Source organism: Sorex araneus, chromosome 9 (assembly GCF_027595985.1).
Source record: "Sorex araneus isolate mSorAra2 chromosome 9, mSorAra2.pri, whole genome shotgun sequence".
In the NCBI taxonomy this organism is placed as follows: Eukaryota; Metazoa; Chordata; class Mammalia; order Eulipotyphla; family Soricidae; genus Sorex; species Sorex araneus.
In genome coordinates this window covers 1,980,184-2,001,764 of record NC_073310.1, presented here as the reverse complement: position 1 = coordinate 2,001,764, position 21,581 = coordinate 1,980,184, and the positions used below count along the sequence as shown (strand labels likewise).

Below are 21,581 nucleotides of genomic sequence, written 5' to 3'. Positions count from 1 at the left end.
GTGACCAGCAGGACTTGGTCCCGACACCCAGCAGCACCCCTCACCTGGATGAAGCCCAGGGGCCTCTCGAGGACGCCGGGGTGCTTGGCGGAGGAGATGAGGGGCGGCGGGTTGGAGATGGTGGTCGGCCGCGGCAGCACGGGCCGGGCGCTGTCCTGGAGGCCCAGGGGCAGCGGGGGGCCTGCAGAGCACACGCGTCACCAGCGGCCCGGAGCGGCCACAGGCCCCCGCCCCCGCCCCCGCCCATCCCTGGGGTGTGGCCGCCGGTGGGTCAGGCGGGACCAAGCCCTCCCGCCCAGCTGGTCCCGAATGTCCTTTCCGCCCGCCCCTGGACGCTACTCACCAGGAGGGGCACAGGAGAAGGCCGCGGGGTCGGGGGCGTGCGGGGACACCTTGATCACCTCTCGAGGGGGCACGGGGAAGGCCAGGCCCGAGGCCCAGCACAGGGGCTCGGCGGGCAGCTTCTGGCCCTCGGCCGCCAGGAACACGGGCTTCTCTGCGGGGAGGCGGGGCCAGCGGGCGGGACTGAGGCGTGCAGGGCGGCAGCTCACTCCCCGCCCCCAGCACGCACGACGCTCACGCGGGCCACTCTGGCCGCACAGCCGTGGGCACCGCCAGCCCCTCCAGGACCTGCTGCCCTCGCTGGCCAGTGAGGACAGGTGAGGCGGGCAGCGGAGCTAGTCTCTGAGCTGGGGGTCCCAGCTTGCCCACCTCGTGGGTGGGAGCACATGCACCCCCCCCGGGGAAACTGAAGCACAGGCACGCCTGGACTCCATGTTGGGCTGTGCTCGGACCCGAGCCTCTCCAGCCAGCCGTCCTCCCAGATGGGGAAATGAGGCCACGGAGGCCCGCGGCTGGCTGTGGTGGGGACCGAGGCGTCCACACACCTGGCAGCGACCCAGGAAGGACCTGCAGTCACCGGCCTCTGTGCAACGGGCATCAGAGACGGTGCCAGGAAGGCAGAGCGCTGGGGCCCTGTGTGGGGGCAGCTGGGGCAGGTCACATGGGCCACCCCGGCGATGCCCAGGGGCTCACAGGACGCGCCAGGGGTGGACCCTGCGTGGGCCCTGCCCTGCGCCACTCCAGGCCAGAGGGCAGCCGAGGACAGTCACTGGCACCAGGGGCCCAGGGTCCAGCAGGCCCCGCCCAGGACGTGCTTCCCGCAGCCCCTGGGCCCCACACACCCGACAGCCCGGAGCCGTGGCGGCTTCCCCTCTGCCGCCGCCTGGGAGAGACCCCGAGGGCTACACGGCTCGACGTGGCACGAACACACACACACACTCAGTACTCACACACACAACATGCAAAGACACACACACAGACATGTACACAGACATGTGCCTGAAAACACGCAGGCATGTACATGAACACACACACACACAGGCGTACACGCCCGAGACAGCCAGCACCCCACAGGGCGGGGCTGCAGGGGCCCCATGCCAGGACCCCACCCCCCAGCACCTCCCCAGAGCAGCTCAAACTTGGGCCCGGCGCCCCCGGCCCTGTGCCTGCCCCTCTGGGCGCTGCCCCGGGATCTGCCAGGAGGGAGCCAAGTGCTCAGGCCCCCGAGCCAGGGGCGAGCTCCGGAGACCCCCAAGGCTGTGAGGTGAGGTCTCAGCTGAGGGGGAGGGCGGGGCAGGGGGCCTGGGGATGTGCCCACTGGCCCGGCCTGGACACATGTGCTCCAATGCCCGCGCGGACGCCGGGACGGTCAGCTGGGCCAGAGCTGCCCGCCCAGACCAGAGCACTGCCAGCCGGGCCCAGTCTGCCGGCACGGACACGCACACCACTGCAGAGACACACAAACACCACACAGACACAACGGCAGACGCGTTCACTCACACCCACCACACGAACACACATGACACAGCACACGCCAGATACACGGCACACATGCACGTGCCGACGCCCAGAGACGCCCCCCCGCAGCCTCCCCGCTGGCGCTGCCCCCTGGCTCACCCTCCTTGTCTGCCGGGGGCGCGGGGCTGCCGCGGGTGCCCTGGGGGCTGGCGCCGGGCTGCGGGGGGGCGTCGGGGTCCGGCTGCAGGTGCGGGGCGGGCAGCGAGGCTGGGGCGGCCACATCTTCCCGTGCGGGCTCCTGGGCCTTGGGGGCCTGCGGCGGGGGCAGAGTGTCTCCCAGGGGGCCGGGCCCACGTGCCCCGGAGCCGGCTGCATCCGGCCCCCCAGACCCAGGCCCCTTCGGGGACTGAGGCGCGTCCCTGGCGCCCTCGGGGACACTCACGATGGGGGGGATGGCGGCTGCGCGCTGCTTCAGCTGCTTCAGGTCCAGCGGCTTCTGGGGCGAGGCGCTGGCCCTGCTGTCGCCGGCCGGGGCGAGGAGGCTGGGCCGCGGGGACAGCAGCCTGGAACAGCGACGGCGCAGGTCACAGCTGGCCTCCCCTGACTCCAGCCCGCGGGGGCGAGGGGCAATGTCCAGGGCAGGAGGAGGCCCAGCTGTGTCCTCTCGGCCCGCAAGTGCAGGGACCCCAGAACGGGCCACTCCTGACCCCGCCCCGCAGCCCACGTGGGGGGCGAGAAGCGCCCAGAAGCCCCGAGACCAAACCCTCGACCCCAGTGTGGAGCCTTGGGCAGCAGACCTGGGGCTAGGCGAGGGACCAGAGAACTGACGACTGCACGCACGGCCCCTGGGACGCAGGCGCCTCCTGTGCCCACTTCCCGCGGGGCTGAGTGCGCGGGCGAGGGCGGCGTGGGGCGGGAACAGCGGACGTGGTCTCGCGTGCCCAGGGTGGGCCTGTCCCGAGGCACGGACACCGGGCTGCCTCCAGGGAAGCCGGGACCCTGGGTGTCGGTGCTGGCCCCACGCCTGCCGCTGCACCCTCGTCCCCCCAGCCTGCCAGGAGCCGGAGAACGGAAACCACCCAAATGCGCACGGCTGGACGTGTGTGTGTGTGTGTGTGTGTGTGTGTGTGTGAGTGTGTGTGTGGGTATGTGTGAGTGAGAGTGTGTGTGAGTATGCGTGAGTGTGTGAGTATGTGAGTGTGTGTTTGAGTGTGAGTATGAGTGTGTGAGTGTGTGTGTGTTTGAGTGTGAGTATGAGTGTGTGAGTGTGTGTGTGTGTGTGTTAGTGTGTTTGTGGGGGGGCGGGGGCACGAGGTGGGGCGCAGAGGGGCGAGCGCAGATCAGCGGCGAGGGGCAGGGCGAGGTGCCGCTGGCCCTGGGCAGTGGACAGGTCACTGCCCACCTGCACGGCAGGGGAAATGCCACAGACGGAAAAGCGACCTCAGACGCGCCCAGGTTTCCTGTGGGCTGCCGGGAATGTTCTGGAACAGAGCCCGAGGCTTGCACAAGCCGGCGACTGCGCTGACAGCCGGGGATTCCGGCACCTCCGTGGCCGGCGGCGTGGCCTGTGACTCAGCCAGGAGACACACACGCGCCAGGGGCCCGGCCGTGGCACTGGTGGGACATGGGCCCGGAGGCCGGGGGCTCTGGGTCCGGGTGTCCAGCCCTCCCCAAGCCTCCCGGGTCCCGAGCTGCTTCGTCTCTGCTTCTGCTGGACCAGCTGGCCGGGGGCAGCAGTGCCCGCCGAGACAGAGCCTGGGACCGGCTGCGCGGGGTGGGCAGCAGGCGCGGGCGGGGGGTCTGGACTGCTGCAGCTCCCCGAGCCCCAGTGTGGCTGTGGGTGCTGGCCAGAGGGAGGGCAGCGGCTGGCCCGCGTCCAGCCTCAGTCTGAGGCCGACCAGGGTGGGACAAGCCTGGAGTCCCGACTCTCAGGGCACTCCTCGGAGGGCACCGCTGGACGCGCTGGCAGGACGTGTGGCCGGAAGCCACGAGGCCAGGGCAGGGATGGGTCCCAGGGGACTGGCACATGGGCGGCTGCTTCTCAGGGGCAGGGACTCACCCCTGCAGGACCGTCCCTGCAGCTGGCAGAAGAGAGCGTCACGAGCACTTTTCCCCGAGCAAACAGCAGCCCTACCACCTGCCAGACTGCCAGCACGGGAGCAGACGATGGGGCGGCTGTGACATGATGCGGCCTGGCTGAAGGAATCCACTGGGAAGTGGAACTTTCTAGAACTAACGGAACTCGCCCAGGGGGCTCCCCATGGGGTGGGTCTGATACTCGGGTTGTCCCTCCCGGGTCCCAGCCCGACATGAGGCGGGAGACAGGAAGACACGCGCACGTGTCCAGCCAGCACGGCGTCCCCGCGCACGGCTGCCCCAGGGCCGCGACTGAGGCCCCACCACGCTGAGCAGCAGCTTCCTGGGCGGTGCCCGCGTGACCCGCCTGCCCCAGAGCCTTTGCCCACCCTCAGGGAGGGGAGCTGCTCCCCGAGACGCAGCCGTGCACGATCTGGGCCAAGGGGGTCCGACGAGCATGTCCCCACCCAGAACACGATGCAGGCAGCACAAGGCCATGGAGGAAACTTCTGGAAGCCCAAACTGCCAGTGGCTCCCCCCTCCCCCGCAACACCCGCACCAGCTTCCAGCCACCTGCAGTGCGGCCTCGCGGTCCTATGGACCCTGGAGCACCAGCCCCCAGCCCCCTCCCCGGGGCCCCTCCCCAGCCTCACCTGTTCTTGTCCCCGCCTTCGGGCTCGTCCACCTCATCGGCGCTGCAGGTGGCACTGGAGTCGCTGTCCTGGGGGGCGCCCGCAGCCTTGGCCACCAGCGCTTTGCCCCCAGGCCCGCTGGCCTCCTTCTTCTCTGCCTTCAGGGCCCCCTCGGGCGCCACCTCCGAGCCGGCCTCCACAGCGCCCTTGCCAGGCCCCTCCTCGGCTGCCTCCTCCAGGCTGTCGCTCTTGACTGCGTCGGTGGTGGCTGCCTTCCGTGGCTCTTCCGCGGGGCCGGCCTCGAGCCCCGGCTCCTGCCTGGCAGGGGGCTCCTGCTCCCCCTCGGGGGCCAGCACTGCGGGGGCCGCCTCCTCCTCCTCCTTGGGCACCAGGGACGGGGGCGCGGCGGGCGAGGGGGGTGCCGCGGGGGGCGTGGGCGGGCCGGCGGTGTCCGGGGTGGGCGCGGGCTCGGCGGCCGCTGGGGCTTCCTCGGGTGGCGGGGTGGGCGGCTGAGGGGGCGGCGCCGGGGTACTGGGGGCAGCCGCGGGCCTGGGCCCGTTCTGGCCCGCGTCCTTGGTGGTCTCCGCGCGGGGGGAGGGGACGCTCTCGGTGTCGGAGCTGTTGGCCACGGCTGCGGGGAGGGGGAGGACACACGGGCTGGGGGCGTGGCCCGGGGCTCGGCTCCCCCAGCCTCAGTGTCCCCGCCTGGAAATGGGGACGGCTGTGGGAACAGCCGGTGAGATGCAGGGCACCGGGCCAGGAGCTGAGCCCGACCCCCGCTGCCGGGACGTCGGAGCAGGCAGGGGTCAGGGGACACTCAGAGGCTGCGCCCCCGTGGGAGGGACACCACGACCCCAGACCCCAGGCCGACCTGCAGCTCGTACCTGGACCGCACTCCCCTCGGGGCACCTCGCTCCCAGCGGCGTGCAGGGCTGCGGAGACACAAGCGGTGAGGAAAGTCAGGCCGCCCGGGGCGGCGGCGGGATTAGGGTTCAACACTCCCCCGCAGAGCATCGCTGGGTGTGACCCCCAAACCCAAAGGGGGCGGGGGGGTGGCAGGCCACAACCCCCCCGCCCGCAGAGCCCGGGCCCAGCCCTGGGCACCCTCAGCCCTGCCGGCTCCCCCCGCCTCTCTGCCTGAGTCCTGCACAGGGCAGGTGCTGAGGGCAGAGTACCCCCGGTGACCCCTGACCCCAGCAACGCTGCAGCTCTCCTCTGCAGGCAGGGAAACTGAGGCACAGAGCGTCCCCCCCCCACCCCCATCTGTGACCCCTGACTTCTGCCAGGGCACAGGGGGGCTGCCCGGCGGTGCAGAGTCCCTGCAGACGCCTCACGGGTGAGGGCCCATCTGCGGGGCTGCGGCTCAGGGGCCCCCATCAGTCACCCCAACGGGGCCAGGAGGCACAGCCGTGCTGGCTGGACAGGGGACCCCTCTCAGGGCCCCGCGCCCCCAAGCTGAGCCTCGGCCACAAGGCCCCTGCTCGGGGGTCCTGGGCACCCCCGCAGCTGCCGCCCTTCCCTTCCCTGCTACGAGCCTGGATCCCCTGGCAGGACAAAGGGGTCCACAGCCACCCCACACTCGAGCGACCCCTGGCCCCCGTGCTCGGGGCGGGGGGTTCTGGGCGAAGCTCAGGGAAGCGAGCGGTGGTGGGGACGGACCCGCCAGCCGGGGCGGGGGCAGTGCCCGGCCCTGTCCCTGCGCGACACCAGAGAAGCAGCCCGGGCACGGGCCAGAGACCGAGAACCCGACGCCCAGGAGCGTCCCGGCCGGGGCCGCAGACCAGGGGCCCCGTGACCGGCGACCCTGCCGCCAGCAGCACCGGCACCGGCACCTCCATCCCTCCCCCCTCACCGTCGGCCTCCTCCGCCATCTCCTCCTCGTTCCCGCTGGCGCCCGAGGCCTCCATCTCCTCCTCCTCCGCCACGGGCGGGAAGGCCGCCTCCTCGCTGCCGCCCCCCGGGGTTTTCTTCTTCTTCCTGCGCGCGTTCCTCTCCTTCTCCTGCGGAGGGGGGCGCAGTCAGGGCCCCCATGCCCACGCCCGGCTCCCGCTCAGCCTGCAGTCCCGGGGGCTAGACCCAGCCTCCCCCTGCCCTGGGAACACGGCCCACCACGGCCTCTCTCCCCGAGCTGCGCAGGCAAGCGGCTCAGACTGGGGTTCGAGCAGAGTCAGGGCGAGCCGAGGCCAAGGAGACGGGGCCTCCAGGGGGAGGCCACGGCCCCAAAGCCAGAGAAGACGCTGGCTGGGCGGCCCTGGGGTGCCTTGCTGGGGGGGGCACCCAGCTGGGGGTTCCCCGTACCAGCCCTGACCCCAAAAGCGAGCCTGCGTGCCGGGGACCCGGGGGAAGGGCAGGGTCACCTCCTGCCCCACCGTCTGCCCAAGCAAACTGGGGACCTGGTGGTACCGCTCACACACAGCGTGGGCGGGGGTGGCAGAAGGCATGCGGGGGTCCCCGTCTCTGGTCTGTCCGAGCCCCACTTCCCGGGCTGACTGGGCTCTCGCGTGTGGGGGCCGGGGGCCACATGCCCCTGCTCCCCTCCCGGTCTCCCGCAGAGTCCTGCCTGAGGCTGACCCCAGGCGAAGGACCAAGGTGGGCCAGGCCAGCACAGCCGGGGCGGCGTGGGGCCCAGTGGGAGCTCGGGGCCGCTCCCTTGGGGGGAGGCAGTGGCCCGGGAGCCGCCCGTGTGGCACATCCAGGCCAGCAGGCAGATGGACGCGGGGAGCTGGACGCCCAGTGGGAGGGGCGGGCGACCTCTGCTGCAGAAGGGGCGGGAGCACCCCGGACACGGACGCCAAGCCTCACCCGACCCACCGGCCCCGCTGCCTGCGCCCGGCCGCCCGGGACCCCGCCAGGGCTGGGAGGGGCCGGGAGAGGCCCAGGGGGGCAGCACTGGGCAGAGTCGGCCCCGGGCCATGCCGTGTGCCAGAGGAAGCCTCGTGGGCCCTCCGGTCAGGACAGCCTCTCGCCGCAGTCCCCGACGTGGCCCCTGGCTGCAGCAGGCCAGCACGGCCAGCTGTGCTGGGGGCGGGGAGGGCGCCAGGGAAGCCCCCTTGAGTCCCCTCAGGCCTGGGCTACCTGGACACGCAGCAACAGGGCAGCTTCGGGGAGGGGCCTCTGTGGTCCCTTCTGTCCGCCCTCACTGGTCACTCACGGGCACTGCCCTGGCCTCGCGGGGCTCAGTCTGCCCCTCCCAGTCCAGCCCCACTGGCCTTCCCGACCCTGCTGACCCCCACCCCGCCCGGCCTCCCTGCACTCACGGGCACGCAGGGGCCGAGTGTCCCTGGGGCCTGCTGCCCCACGAGGGAACCTCCTGACTCCCAGAGCCCAGGAGGGGCCCCAGCACCCTCACAGAGGACGGGCAGGATGGGCTGCCCCTGGCCGGGCCCCACGTCCAGGCACCTGTGTCCACCACACTGGGTCCCGGCACGGCTGTTCCCGGGACACGGGTGATGGGGCAGGAAGTGAGCTCCGTGCTGAGCCGCGCTCGGGCCCTGGGGCTCCCCCCGCTGCTCAGGCAGGTAGACGGTGCCACGTCCAGTCCAGGTCTGGGTTGGGGGTGACAGATGCAGGTGGGACCTCAGCCTCGACCAGGGGGTCAGGAGGGTCCCAGGACTGCCCCCCACTGTGGCCTGACCCTGCCCCGCTATCCTGACAGAAGCCGTGGGGGTAGGCGGGGAGAGGGAGGAGAGTGGGTCCCCCCGGCCCGTACCCCTGCACTGAGACCCACAAGTGACGGCTGGGGAGGAGGCGGACCCCAAGCACCTGCTGGGGCTGGGCGAGAGTGGACAGGTGTCCTTCTGCCTGGTCCTGGCCGAGCAGAGGTGAGGAGAGAGCAGGTGAGTCAGGGAGGGAGGGAGTGTGTGTTTGTGTGTGTGAGTATGTGTGTGTGTGTGTGTGTTTGTGAGCGTGTGTGTGTGTGAGCGAGTGTGTGTGTAGGAGAGCGTGTGTGTGTGTGTGTGTGTGTGTGTGAGTGTGTGAGCGAGTGTGTGAGTGTGTGTGTGAGAGTGTGTGTGTATGTGTGAGTTGTGTTTCTGTGTGTATGTGTGTGTGTGTGTATGTGTGAGTGTGTGTGAGTGTGTGTTTCTGTGTGTATGTGTGAGTGTGTGTGTGTGTTTCTGTGTGTATGTGTGAGTGTGTGTGAGTGTTTGTGTTTGTGTGTGTGAGCGAGAGTGTGTGTGTGTGTGTGTGTGTGTGTGTAGGAGAGAGCGAGAGACGGAGAGCGAGCAAACACACGGCAGCCTGAGGCTGAGAGTCAAAGCGGTGGTCACTCAGTCACTCAGGGCTCGAGTGCCTGGCCGCAGCGGCTCACGACCAGGCCCTTCTTCCCCGCGGGCACCGGAAGCCTGGCGGTTCTCTGAGCCCCCGAGGGAGCCCAGGAACGCCAACGGTGACATTCAGACCCTGTCAGTTCCCGCAGCCGCACTACCATGTGCGGACCCCTGGAACGGGACGGGCATGGCGGGGGTGGGGAAGGACGTGTCGGGATGTGCAGGGATGTGGCTGGGACGTGGCGGGGGTGCGGTGGGGACACGGCGGGTTCGTGGCGGGGACTCACCATCTTGAGTTTGTGCTGCTGCAGGATCTCGTCGAGGTTCTGCCTCTTCTTGTAGTTGAAGTAGAAGTTCTTACACTGGGACACGGTCTTGGAGCCCACCATGCGGGCGATGGCCGACCAGTTGCGGCCGTGTTCCAGGAGGCCTGCGGCAGGGAGGGGCCGGGGTCAGAGCCCTGCAGGAGGCACTGGGGCTGGCAGGGGTCGCCTCCCACAGGTGGGAGGGGTCACTTGGGGTCACCGCGGACATTCCCGGGCACCCTCGGGGGGCTCGGAGACCAGGCTTCCAGGGTGCCCGCGGGGAAGAAGGGGCCAGTGGGTATCGGGAGGGGGAGGGGCCCAAAGCCCCCCCCCCACCGTGGGAACGAGACCAGCCAGACTCGGGGCCCAACAGGCGCGCTGGGGGCGCGACCCCCCTCGCTCCCCCGGCCCCAGGCGCTTCTCCACCTCCCTCTGCACGCCTGACGCGGAGCCCCCCGCCCCCGCCCCTGTGCCGCATCCAGGCGGGCGCACAGCCCCGCTGTCTGCACACACGTGGTGGCCCCAGGCCCAGCCCACACCAGGCTGTGCCCAGGCCGAGGTCTTGGGGACTGCAGGGCTGGGGGCACCCGCCGCCCTGACCCGGCTAAGGCCCAAGCGGGAGAGACGGGCACAGGGGCGCGGGCGTGAGCAGTCAGGTCTGCACCCTGGCCGGGCCCACTCGCTCCCGTGGTGGGACGACGTGGGCAGAGTGGCCTGTGGTGGCCGCGGGGCCAGCGGCAGAGCAGCCCCCGCCCCCGGAGGGAGGCCCGACACTCCGGGAGGCCCAGGCTGGCCCAGGGTCCTTTTCCCCGGCCACCTGCTCCCTGCATCAGCCACGTGGCTGCCGAGGTTCCTCAAGGACAGGCGTGCGGGAGGCCGGGCCGTGGGAGCCAGTGTAACCCGGCCCCTGACCTTTCCTCCGCCCGCACCCAGCAGCTGCCACTCCCGGCCGGAGGGCGGCTGGGACGCACGCTTATTTATATTTCTCCGCGGGGCCAAGAGCGCCTGGCAAAGCCCTCGCAGGCCGGAACCCCGGGTGGGGGGGACAGAGGGGCGACAGTCGGGGGGCCCAAGCCCCCGGACGCACACACCACCACACCGACTGGACGGTGGTTCTGCGTCCAGCTGGCACCGGGGGCCGCGTCAGCCCCACGGAGGGGGCAGAGGGCAGCGCGGGTGGGCTGTGGGGTCTCCGGCCCCTCCCCGGGCGGGGAGCAGGAGCGGGCTCGGCCAGTCCTGCGTGAGCGCCGGGGGCTGGCACTCGGCTGGCTCTGGCTCCTGTTCCAGGAATCGCATCCCAAGGGTGCCAGCAGCCCGAGACACTTCAAACAGCACCGCCGGCCGGGCGCCCGCGGCGCCAAGTGCACGGGACCCCCCATGAGGCACCCCCCACCCGACAGGCGGCGGAGACGGGCCCCACGCACAGACCCTGCCCTGCCCTGCCCTGCGGGGGTGGGGCGGGGGCCGAGCAAGCTGAAAGGCAGAGGGGGGCCCGGGGAGAGGGGGGACCCCCGTCCTCCCCCACGCGGCCGTGCCTGTCACCCCCAGCCCCTTCCCGGGGAGACTCACATCCTCTCATCTGCGTCTCCCCCTCGGCCAAGTTTTCCGGAAACATCGGCCCGGGAGGATGCTCCGGGGAGCGGCGGGCGGCGGCGGCGGGGGCGGGCGGGCGCCGCAGGCCGCGCTGCGAGGCTCTGGCGTCTGCTCTCGCCCGCTCGCTCACATCCTCGTCCCTCCGAGGCGGGGAGCGGGGGGAGGCGGGGGCTGCTCCCGGGAGGGCGGGACGGCTCGGCGGCCAGGCTGCGCCTCCTCCGCCTCCTCCCGCCCCCGCGGCTGCTGTCCACCCGGCGGCGCTGCCCCCGCCCCCCGCGGCTGTGCTGGCGAGCCGTGAGGTGCCCTTCACGGCGGGGGCGGTCCCCGCGGGAAGCTGTCAGTTGTGAGGACGGGGCCGGTGCCAGGTGTCACCAACACACGAGCCTGCGGCTCCTGGCACCGATGTGCCCGGGGCGGGCGGGTGGGCGGCTGGCCGGGCGCCCCCGGCAGACCCCACAGAGCCGGGCCTCGGGGGCAGGGCAGAGGCCGGGCGCTGCTGACCCGGAGCGAGCGCGGGACTGAATGTGACCTCCAGACGCGGCTGGCGGCGGCGGCGGGCGGGAGCGTGGCAGCAGCCCAGGTTCGGAAGGGGCGGGCCGCGGGGCCGGCTCCCGCCCTCCCCATCCGCGGCGTCAGCAGCGGTGAGAGCAGATGAGGGCTCAGGAAAACAGCGCCCGCGAGCAAGCCGCTCCTTCCGCTGCCACCGCCGGCCCCCCACCGCGCCGGCTGGGCCGCCAGGCCTGGGGGAGGGGGGGGCGGGGGGCCCTTGGCAGCCCGGGTGGGTCTGGCGGGGGGTTCCGGGAGGGGCCGGCGGGGGACTCTGAGAGCTCCCACTGCCCACAGACCGTGACTCGCTCCAGCAGGCCCTCGGCCAGCGGCCAGCGCCCTTCCTTCCTCCCGGCAGGGGCCTGCCCGCCGCGCACCTGTCACGCCAGCCCACTGCCCACGGGGTTGAAAGTTAACTGTGCTGAACTTTGGAGTGCTGCCCGGGTCAGCATCAGGGCTCCGGCCGGGGTCAGCGGCCCGCAGGCCCCCAGCCTGTCTGGGCGCCTCCCGCGACTGCCCTGCTCTGCGCCCCGGAGGCCCGGAAGGCTGCCCCCCGGCCACTCCCACCCGGCCACAGACCTCGGCTTCCCGACGCTGCCCAGGGGCCTGGGGCTCCCAGTGCCCCTCACGCCCTGTTCTGCCCCACACCGTGGGGCTGTGTGGGACCCTGCGATGGGCAACGTGCCCCACACCTCCATCTCGGGCCTGGGGTCACCTCCTAGGGGTCCTGGGATGAGGGGGCTGGCACCGCCGAGGCCACACCCACCCACGCCCTTTGGGGCTCCCAGACTGTCCAGTGCCCGCGGTCAGCACGCCGGACCCCACTTCTAGTTTCCAGGGGAAGGGCTGCGTCCGGCATCGCGAGGAACAGGGAAGTGAAACTGACCCAGACAGAAGCCAAGCGGGGTCTGGGCCGGACCTTGGGCAGGAGGGATCTCCCACAGGGCGCCCTGCCCGATGCGCCCACGGGCTGGGAGCCCAGGCAAACCCGGGGGACCTGGAAGGCCGCCCCAGTGGTTCTCTGGAAACTGGGGCAGCCCCGCCCGGTCGCCGAGGACGGGTCTCCTCTCCGAGACGGGCCTGGGCACACGGGGTCAGCTGCCACTGTCCAAACGCCCCTCCTTTCGCTCGGCCCCAAGCCAGGCTCATAGAGAAGCCCCATGGCCATCTGCAGCCTCCGCACCGTCCAGGTCAGGGGCCACAGGACTGGACCCGCCCTGGCCGAGCACTGCAGCAGAGAGAAAGCTCCTCCAGGCGGGCCTCGGACCTCAGCTCCCTCTGCAGAGCTGACACGTGTGCCTGTACGGACACCCGCACGCTGACGTGCTTGTGTGTATACGTGCACATGTATACGTACACCTGTGTACACACATGGGTATGCATATCTGCGTGCACATATGTGTACCTGTCTGTATGCATGTGTATGTGCAGAAGCAGTTTCATGCTGTGAACCTGCACGCATGCCCACATAAGGGTAGGTCCCTGCATGCATACATGTATATGTGAACCTGTATGCATGCATGTACATGTATGTGACTATACACATGTGTGTATACATAAGCCTGTATGCACACAATGCATATGTATATGAAAACCTGTGTACATGCAAATGCGTGTGTGTGAGCTAGTGCCCGTATGAACCTGTGTGCCTGCACAGACGTGTGCATGTGCTGGGGAGAACTCAGGAGCCTGATCCCTGCAGGGGGCCAGGCCAGAGTGTGTAGGAAGGCTTCCCCGGGTGGTGGCGGGAGCAGCAGGGCCACGGGGCAGCAGGGCCGGGGGGCAGCAGGGCCAAGGGGGCAGCAGGGCCAGGGGGGGCAGCAGGACCAAGGGGGCAGCAGGGCCAGGGGGCAGCAGGGCCAGGGGGGGGGCAGCAGGGCCAGGGGCAGCAGGGCCAGGGGAGCAGGGCCAGTGGGCAGCAGGGCCAGGGGAGCAGGGCCAGTGGGCAGCAGGGCCAGTGGGCAGCAGGGCCAGGGGCAGCAGGGCCAGGGGGGCAGCAGGGCCACGGGGCTTGCTCCAGCCACCACCTCCTGGTCTGCAGAACCGGGACTCAGTCTTTCCTCAGAACATGCCAGCAGGGCCTCGGGGTCCCCACCTGGGGCCAGGGGCAGGGCCCAGAGCAGGGTCCTCCCGCCCCCCCGCCCCCACTCTGGAGGCCAGGAGGAGGCTGGCAGCGCGTAGCTGGGCACGTCCCAGCCCGGCCCGGGGAACGGGGCTGCCCTGCCCCCTCCACAGCTGGCGCTCGACCGCCTGAGGGAGCCTCCACAGAAACCGGGCTCCCGCTCGGCTGGGGCAAGGCTGAGTCGGGCCAGGCTGACCTTTCCCAGGGGAACCAGCCTGGCCTGCCCTCCTGCCCAGCGGGGCCCCGTGCCAGCGCCCTGGGGCTGCCCAGTTCCTGGGAGGCTGGTTCTGCACATGCCCAGTCGCCTCGCGGGCAGCTCCAGGCCAGGCGGCCACACTGGCTGATACGCAAAGGGATGGGGTGGCGGGCGGGGACTGAGGGCCCCCGTCCTGTCCCCACAGCCACCCCCCGCTTCCCCTCCTCACTGACCGCACCGCTGGCCGCAGGTCTTCAACGCTGGCCCAAACAGGGAGCCGGACTCTGGCCCAGGCCCCACCCTCGCCCCAGAAACGGCAGGGCCCTCTCGGCAGCTCGCTGACCTCTGGGCTGCGGGTCCGGGCCCGACCAGCACCCCTGCACACCCCACAGCCGGGGCCGTCTCAGGGTGCTGGGACGTGCCCCCGAGGGGCCGGCCAGCTGCGTGCCCAGGGGCCCGCTGAGGGGTGGACACCCAGGGCCACAGACCTGCCACTGCTGGGCAGACTGTTCCCCAGCCTGGGGTCCACAGCTGGGTGCTGCTGCTCGGGGCCAAGTGGGAGGGCGCTCGCAGGCCTCGAACCCGGGAAGCAAAGTCTCCACCATCTCCTGGCACCTGCTGGCAAGCCAGCGTGTGCCTCAGACACTGCCGTACTCTGGAGAAGACGAGCGTACACGTCAAACAGTACACGTGGGACGGGGTGTGTGTACACACGGGGCAGAGAACATTCAGGACAGTGTGGACACGGGACAGCACACGTGGGACAGCGTGTCTGTGTGCAACGTGCACACGGGCAGGGACAGTGCCCTCGGCCCCAGCGTGCCCGTAGGCATGCCCAGAGGAGAAGGAAGGAACAGGGCAGAGGCAGACAAGGCAGCTGGTGCCACTCCCTGGGCTCCTGTCCACTGCCACCCCTGCCCCGTGACGGGCACGAAGGGCCTGCTCTGACCTGGACAGCGCCCCCCCCAACCTCCCGACCCGACTCCCAGACGTTCCGGGAACCGTGAGCAGAGACGGACGGAGAGCTGACCCCTCAGGCCAAGGACACTTTCTGACTGCCGCCCCTGCGAGTGACCACGGCACCCTTAGGAAACCACGACCGCGGGGACCCCCTAACTTCACATTCTGATGGGAGAAAGAGGGCATGGAGGGGTCAGCGCACCTGCCCGAGGCCACACAGCGAGAGCCGGAGCGCAGGCAGGCGGGGCAGGGCGCGTGGCTGCACCCGCTGGCCCAGGTCTGGTCCCTGCACACAGCCACGAGTACGCCCGGAGCACCGCAAGGCGTGGCCCCCGAATAACCAACCAGGCTGGCAGCCAAGGGTGGTCTCCGGCCCCCGCCCAGGCCCGTGGAGTCAGCCGTGACCCGCCACCAGGAGGACGGCGGCTGCCTCAGGCACAGCCGGTTCCTGGGTCCTTTCCTGGGTTTGGGGGGGGGCTCAGGGGCCGCCTGCCGAGCCCGCGTGGCTGGGAGCTGCACCTGCCTCCCGCCCCCTCCCGCCCCCGCCGGGAACAGCGGCTGCCGCCCCGAGCGGTAATTGTCCAGATTGCTGTAATTCACGGTGGCCGCGCGCGCAGCCTCATCGCATTAGCACAAATGTCACTGAGCAGGGCCCCGGCACGCAGGCAGCCAGGGCCCCGCGTGCAGCCGGCTCCGTGGGCAGGCCCCGATGAGCTCACCGCCGTGCCAAGGACCAACCTTGAGACGGTGGGCACGCGGCCGGCGCGGCTGGTGACTCATCCCTGCCATGTCCTGCCCCCCCCGGCCCCCACCGTCCTTCTCCGAGGGACAAAGGCCAGCCGCCAACCCCAGCCCCCAGGAAGCAGGGACGGCTCCAGAAAAGGGTCGCCGTGGCGACAGGCCTGAGGGGCATGGAGACTGTGGGGTCCTGGCCTACCCCTCAGCCCCAGGCCCCGGCCCCGGCCCGTGGGGAAGACGCTTCAGGCGCCGCTCGGGCCCGTCCTGCCCATGTCCAACAGGACGGGGAACCCGCTTCCCACACAGCCACAGCCGGGGAGATGACAGCCCCACGGGCCCTGCAGAGGGCCAGGCTCCGCGGTGCTCACCGGGGCCGCCCCGCCACGTGGAATGGACAGAAGACGCCACCTTCTGGGCATGGGGAGGGGCAGCAGTCCGGCACCCTCAGCACCCTGACCGCCCACGCTGAAGGGACCAGCTCGGCCTCCTGCTGAGCAGCCACCCGGGGCAGCCCGACCCCGCGGCCCCTGTGTGGACGCAGGCGCAGCCAGCCCCGGCCCCGCCTCACCTTTCTTGGCCGTCTCCATCTCCTCCTCGGTCCAGCGCGAGCTCTCGTTCAGCTCCATGGAGGCTGCGGGCGGGAACGTCACCGCAGGGCCGTCACCCAGCCGCCCCGGGGCAGTCCCAGGGTGACCAGCACCCGGCAGCCCTGACGCCTAAGGGACCCCGACTCTGCGTCTCTTCGGAGCTTGCGGGGGCTGTGCCGCCCAGCCCCACCCTGCAAGCTGCTCAGAGCCAGGGTGCAGCCGGATGAGCACCGGGAGCAGGGGCGCAGGCGTGAGGCCGGCTGATCATGGAGGAAGGTTCTAGAAGGAGCAGCTCCGGCGGGAGAGGGAAGAGATCCCCACTCTGGGGGTAGGTACTGCTGGGGGTCCCGAGGGAGACTGGAAGCTCTAAGCAGGGGAGGAGAGGGGGTGTGGGTCACCCCACAGCTCAGCCTCTAGGCCCCACCTGGGCCAATAGCAGGGATGGCGCAAAGGACAGAGGCTGCCGCTGCCCCCTGGTGGCTGACTCAGGAACTGCACCACTCAGTGTTGAGAAAGAAAGAGAGCACTTAGGACCGAGTCCCCACTGAGCAGGAGAAAATGGGACCCCCAGGAGAGACAGTTCAGGTCCGGACTCCTCCCAAGGCAGAGGAGTGCGTGTGGGGCGGGTGACGACCACTGGGCATGACCCAAAGCAGCCGGGAGCGTGACCGGCGGGGGCTCCGTGGACACGGCCACTCACCGAGCTCGGCGCTGTGCTGCGGGGCGACCGTCTCCTCGCCGTGGGCCTCGCTGGCCATGGAGCGCGTGATGCGGCCTTTGCGCCGGCCCTGGCTGTTGGCGGTCTTGCGGCCTTTGGAGGCCACGGCCTCCTTCTCGTCATTGTCCTCGCCGGAGGTGTCGTCGGCCTTCTCCCTGCGAGCAGGAGACGCTGTCTCAGGGAGCACAGGGCCGCTCCCGGGGCCCTGCCGGCCACTCGGACCCGCAAGGGGACGGGCTGACGGTGCCGGGGCGGTAGGGGGGCAGCCCTGGACGCCCACCACGCCCTCCCCCAGCCCCCGGGGACGGGAGGGGAGCCGAGACGCCCCAAGGCAGAGGCCGGGGTCTGTAAGTCTGAGCGATGCTGGGGCGAGCGGGTCCCAAGGGCCCTGGGCACGGCCCCTCGCAGCGGCAGACCGGCCCGGCCCGCGCCCTCCCTCAGCCCCGCCCCGCCCCGCCGCCCCTACTTGTTCAGCTCCTCCTTGTCGTTGTCGGGCTCGGGCTTCTCCTCCTCCTTCTCCGCCTCCCGCTCCTTCTCCTTCTCCTCCTTCTCCTCCTGGCTGTTCCGGGGCATCTGCTGCTGCTGCTGCTGCCGAGGGCAGACACGGCGGTCGGCACCGGGCTGAGCCGGGCCTGAGCCCCGGGGTCCGCTGGCTGCAAAGGCCCTCGCCGAGCCCCGAGTCTCCCCTCGGAAGCCGGGGCACAGGCTGGCCCAGGGCAGGACGGGCCAATCCGGGCAGGGCTGCAGGACGCGGCGTCAGGCCTGGGCCCTGGGGGTGCTGGCCAGCCGCGGGCGAATGCAGTGAGCAAGCTGGGGACACACCCTGCGGCCGGCCCCGCCTGCAGGCTCCTGTCTCCTCCACATCCCAAAAATGGGCCAGCGGGGGCCCCGGGGCGGGGGGGGGGGGGCGCTCACGCCGCAGCACCTAACTGGGGCGGGCCCCAGGGCCCCGGGTCTTTCATCACCCCTGCAGCCGCCGTGGGGGCGGGGGAAGGGGCGTCCATGCCCCAACACCTCCAGCCTGCCCCACTGGACTCGCCCCGGCCCCCAGCGAGGCCCCCCCAGCCCCGCGGCAGGAACTGGCATCCAGGCCCGAGACGCCGGGCGCGGGCAGCGGTGGCCTAATGGGGCCTCGGGCCGGGTGTGGAGTCAGCGCCCGGGGTGCTCCCGAGTCCAGACCCTGTCACAGCCGACCTGGAACCCGGGACCCAGGAACGAGTCTGTTTCTGAGGCCTGCCACAGGCCACAACGGCGTGGGCGCCCCACGCCACAGGGACGGGGCTGGGGACGCCTGCACCCTGGGCTCGAAGACCAGAACATGGAGAACAGCAGGAACAGAGCCTAGGAATGCTAAGTGAGCCCCAAGAACGCTTGGGTGAGGGCACAGAGAGGGCAGGACAGGCCCTCAGACACACAGCATGCCCCGCCAGGCCCCAGAGCCCGGGGCTCTCGTTTCTTGGGTTCTGCTGAGGTGCTGCTGGCAGCCCCCTGGGGCCGCGGGGGCCCACCCAGCTCCCTGGGGCTGGGACTTGTGCTCTGTCCCGACAGCAACCCCTCAGACACACACAGGGCCGGGCTGGGGCCCAGAGAACATGCCCCAGGCAGAGCCGCCCGCCTGGGCCTTGGCCCGGCACCTCTCAGAGCCGTGTCCGGTCATCAGCTGGCTACAGAGCTCCTGAGCCCCCGGGGTGCCCGGCCCTCCCCAGGGCAGGGCCATGACCGGACAGGACTGTCATTAGGCCGCCGAGCTGGTCGCTGACCACACACGCTGCCCCCGCCCCCCGAAGGGGCAGCTCACATCTCTCCCTGCTCCCCTTCCTTCTCTGCCAGCCCCCAGTCCCGGGGCCCCGGAGACCACCCACTGGGCCCAGCTCCCGCCCCTCGTGCTGAGCCCATCAGCTGGCCGCCTGGGGTGGCCTCTCCTGCCGTCCCCACGCTGTCCCTTCGTGAATCAGAGCCGTAACCACGGCGCCCCCGCCTTGCCCGCTGATTCACCTCGGGCCCAGCCCAGCCCACAGGCACCCGACACAGCCGGACCTCAGGGCCCGGGCCCAGGAAGCGGCCGGATGTGGGGCCTGGCAGGGGAGTGGACGCCACCGAGGCCAGCACTGCTGAGCACTGGCGGGGCCGTGGCCCCTTCCAGCAGCACATCGAGAAACTTCTGCAAGGTGGAGGCCCCACTGGGAAGCAGGAGGGCACCTCAGGCCCTCTCAGGGCGGCCTGCTGGGTGCCCGGGCAGGGGTGAGGGCAGCAGCGTGGGGGCCCGGGAGGTCCGAGCCCACGACCGCAGCTGGGTCTGACCCAGCAGGGGCTGTTCTGCCCACCTGGCCGGCTGCAGGCAGGGGACGGCGACACAACAGGCCAAACATGGACAGCAGCGGGCCTGGGTGACCGAGGCCACCGTGTCCCCTCCACACTGTGGGGCCTGGCACCCGGGACAGACCCTCGCCGGGGACCCGACGCCCAGGAACTGAGCCTCTCCTCTCTGCCCCTCGGTGGGCTGACCCCGGGGCGGCCACTCAGGTCACTCACCTGGCTCTTGCCGCGGCGCCGGTAGCTCCTCCTCACCAGGCTCTTGTAGTTCTCGTTCTTCTTGGTCAGGTAGTAGTAGAGGACGCACTCGGCCACCGTCTGCAGTGGACACAAGGGGGATGCTGAGCGGAGCTGAGGGCAGTGCAGCCCCGGGCCCGCTAGCTCGGCCTGCTCCCGCAGCAGGAGGCAGGTGCCCACAAGGGAGACCCCCAAAGGGCCGCACCTGGCCCACAGCAGCCCTGGGCTCACCAGGTACTGGGCAGAGGCTGGGGCCACCTGGGGGCGGGACCTCGCAGCCCCATGGGCGGTGTTTGTGGGTGACCCCTGTGTGGGCGTGGCTTCACTGGCCTGTGGGCATGGCCACGGGGCGGGTCTTCCTGTGCGCTTGGGCAGGGGGCGGGTGCTTGCGGGCCTATGGGCGGGTCCTAGTGGCAGCCTCCTCGAGGGGACCCGCGATGTGGGGGCCTCAGGGGGCGGGGTCTACACGAGGGCGGGGCCTGCCCAGTTTCCGGGCACACAGGGCTGGCCGCTGCCCAGCGGGGATGGAGGGTGTGTGCCCCCACCCAGCTCCCTGGCACCGCCTCCCCCACAGGCCGGGACCCCAGGGGTGCAGACACACGGCGGGGTGGGCAGGCGGGAGGCCGGCACTCACCTTCCTCTCCAGGAACGAGGCGATCAGACCAAAGTTCTTGGGGTGCTGCATGAACCTGAGGAGACGGGGGCTGTGAGTGGCGCCCGAAGGCTTCCAGCCATCTCCAGGTCCCCACTGCCCGGCCGCAGCCCCACTCGGGCAATGACGGGCGGGCGGGCAGGGTGGGGGCGCGGCCCCGGCCAGTGAGTCACAGGTTGTAGGGCCTTTGAAAATACATTTGTTTGTCCTGCTGGAGGCGCTTCCAGGAAAAACGAGGACATCACATGTGGCCACTGGAGGCCCCTCGAGAAGCTGCTTTGTTCTGGCCCCGCTGGGCTTGGGAAGCACAGCCTCAGCCCGGGTGGGCCCCCGTGAGGTCGCAGGTCACGGGAGGCAACGTGGGGGAGGGGTTCTGGGAGCAGAGGCGGGCGCCCTTGGGCAGGCCGGCCCAGGAGCTGGGGAGCTGGCGCCCCACCAGCTGGCTTCCTGCAAAGCCAGGAGCGTTACTGGGAAAGACCTCCTCGGCCGGGATGTCAGGGCAGCAGGCGGGAGCAGGGCGCCCGGGGAGGCGGGTGGGGCCCTGGCCTGGGGCCAGACAGGCCTGTACCCACCCCCCAGCTCCCTAGGGGGGCGATGAGGCTGCTGGCTGTGGGCCGTGCTCCCGGGGGAGCCGGAGCTGTGTGCTCTGCCAGTCCTGCCTCCAGATGGCTGGGCAGGAGGCCAGCGGGCCGCTCCCGGCTCCCCACCAGACACGGAGAATCCGGAAAGGCCTCTGGCTTCCCCGCCCGGAGAGGCAGAGCCGCCCTGCTGCCCTGCTCGCACCCAGACAGTCTCCTTCCTCCCACCACGCCCGCCCCGGGGTTTCCCAGGCACGGCGGGCCCCGCCACCTCCTGCCGACCCACGCCGGCCTGTGCCCGAGTTTGCCGAGTATTTCCAAGGCGCTGGGCACCCGGGCAGCTGCACCCATTTCACAGACGGAGAAACTGAGATTCAGAAGGGCCGTGGCCGAATCCAGGCCACACAGCCGGGATGTGGAGGAGCTGAAGGGGCCCAGCCTGCCGAGAGCAAGACCCCGCCCACGTGGGTGTCCCGGAGCCCACAGCAGGGCCGCCCAGCACACAGCTGTCCTGGGAAAGCGCAGACTCCCCCTCACTGCCGTGGGACCCCACAACTCGGGGGGTGGGCACCGAGTCTGGGACGGGCCCCCCAGCTGCCGGCGTCCCTCCACACGGCAAACCCACCCGCGCAGAGACGGCAGGACTCCTCAGCCCGCCTTCTGTTTTCCAGATGTTTCAAAATTTCCACCATCAACCGCGAGCCTGAAAATTCTTATTTGCCACTCACGGCCCTTGCCAGCCCCGGGGGTCATTCCCAAGCGCTGGTATCATCCGCACTGGGGACCCAGCCCAGCCCGGCCTCAGGAAGGCGCCCTGACGCCGGGCCTTCCTCGGAGCTCCCCATCATGCACCCTCGTCGAACACTGGGCTCTCTGTGCCTCAGTTTCCCCTCCACTGGGGTTCGGTGCCAGTGGCACGCCCGGGCTGGCCGGAGCGGTGAGAGGAGACACTGGGGGGCGGAGCCCACTCCCAAGGGTGCCGGGGCGGCCCCAGACTAACACACTCCCTGCTGCAGAAGCCAGAGCGTCCCCACACACTCAGTCCCCCAAGGCAAGGCTGGGCCCTGAGGCCCGCCTCCAGCACGCCAGCTCCCCGTGGCCCTGACACGCGTCCCAACCTCTCTGTGCCTACCTGCTCACGTGCCACGAGGGTGCCCACCAGCAAATAAAGGGGCAATGCGCCAAACCCACAGAACAGCCGCCCGACACAGCCGTGCGGCCACAGGTCCCTCAGCCGGCAAAGGGCCAGCCTCCTGCCCA

At 70.9% G+C, this 21,581-nt stretch overlaps 1 protein-coding gene across 14 annotated transcripts in view; it reads right to left on the bottom strand.

Moving 5' to 3' along the window:
• NCOR2 (nuclear receptor corepressor 2) overlaps nucleotides 1-21,581 on the bottom strand; it is a 73,976-nt gene that overhangs the window by 12,726 nt on the left and 39,669 nt on the right. For 13 of the 14 annotated variants that reach the window (XM_055147589.1, XM_055147597.1, XM_055147596.1 and 10 more), the window contains 13 exons: nucleotides 19,726-19,780; nucleotides 19,074-19,172; nucleotides 17,008-17,129; nucleotides 16,524-16,696; nucleotides 15,805-15,867; nucleotides 9,064-9,206; nucleotides 6,361-6,508; nucleotides 5,393-5,440; nucleotides 4,530-5,139; nucleotides 2,243-2,363; nucleotides 1,960-2,113; nucleotides 344-496; nucleotides 45-181 (listed from right to left, as the gene is read on the bottom strand). In XM_055147589.1, coding sequence (XP_055003564.1) covers nucleotides 45-181; nucleotides 344-496; nucleotides 1,960-2,113; nucleotides 2,243-2,363; nucleotides 4,530-5,139; nucleotides 5,393-5,440; nucleotides 6,361-6,508; nucleotides 9,064-9,206; nucleotides 15,805-15,867; nucleotides 16,524-16,696; nucleotides 17,008-17,129; nucleotides 19,074-19,172; nucleotides 19,726-19,780 — 2,026 coding nt within the window. The remainder of the gene's footprint in view (nucleotides 1-44; nucleotides 182-343; nucleotides 497-1,959; nucleotides 2,114-2,242; nucleotides 2,364-4,529; nucleotides 5,140-5,392; nucleotides 5,441-6,360; nucleotides 6,509-9,063; nucleotides 9,207-15,804; nucleotides 15,868-16,523; nucleotides 16,697-17,007; nucleotides 17,130-19,073; nucleotides 19,173-19,725; nucleotides 19,781-21,581) is intronic. The other variant, XM_055147592.1, reaches the window with a different exon arrangement.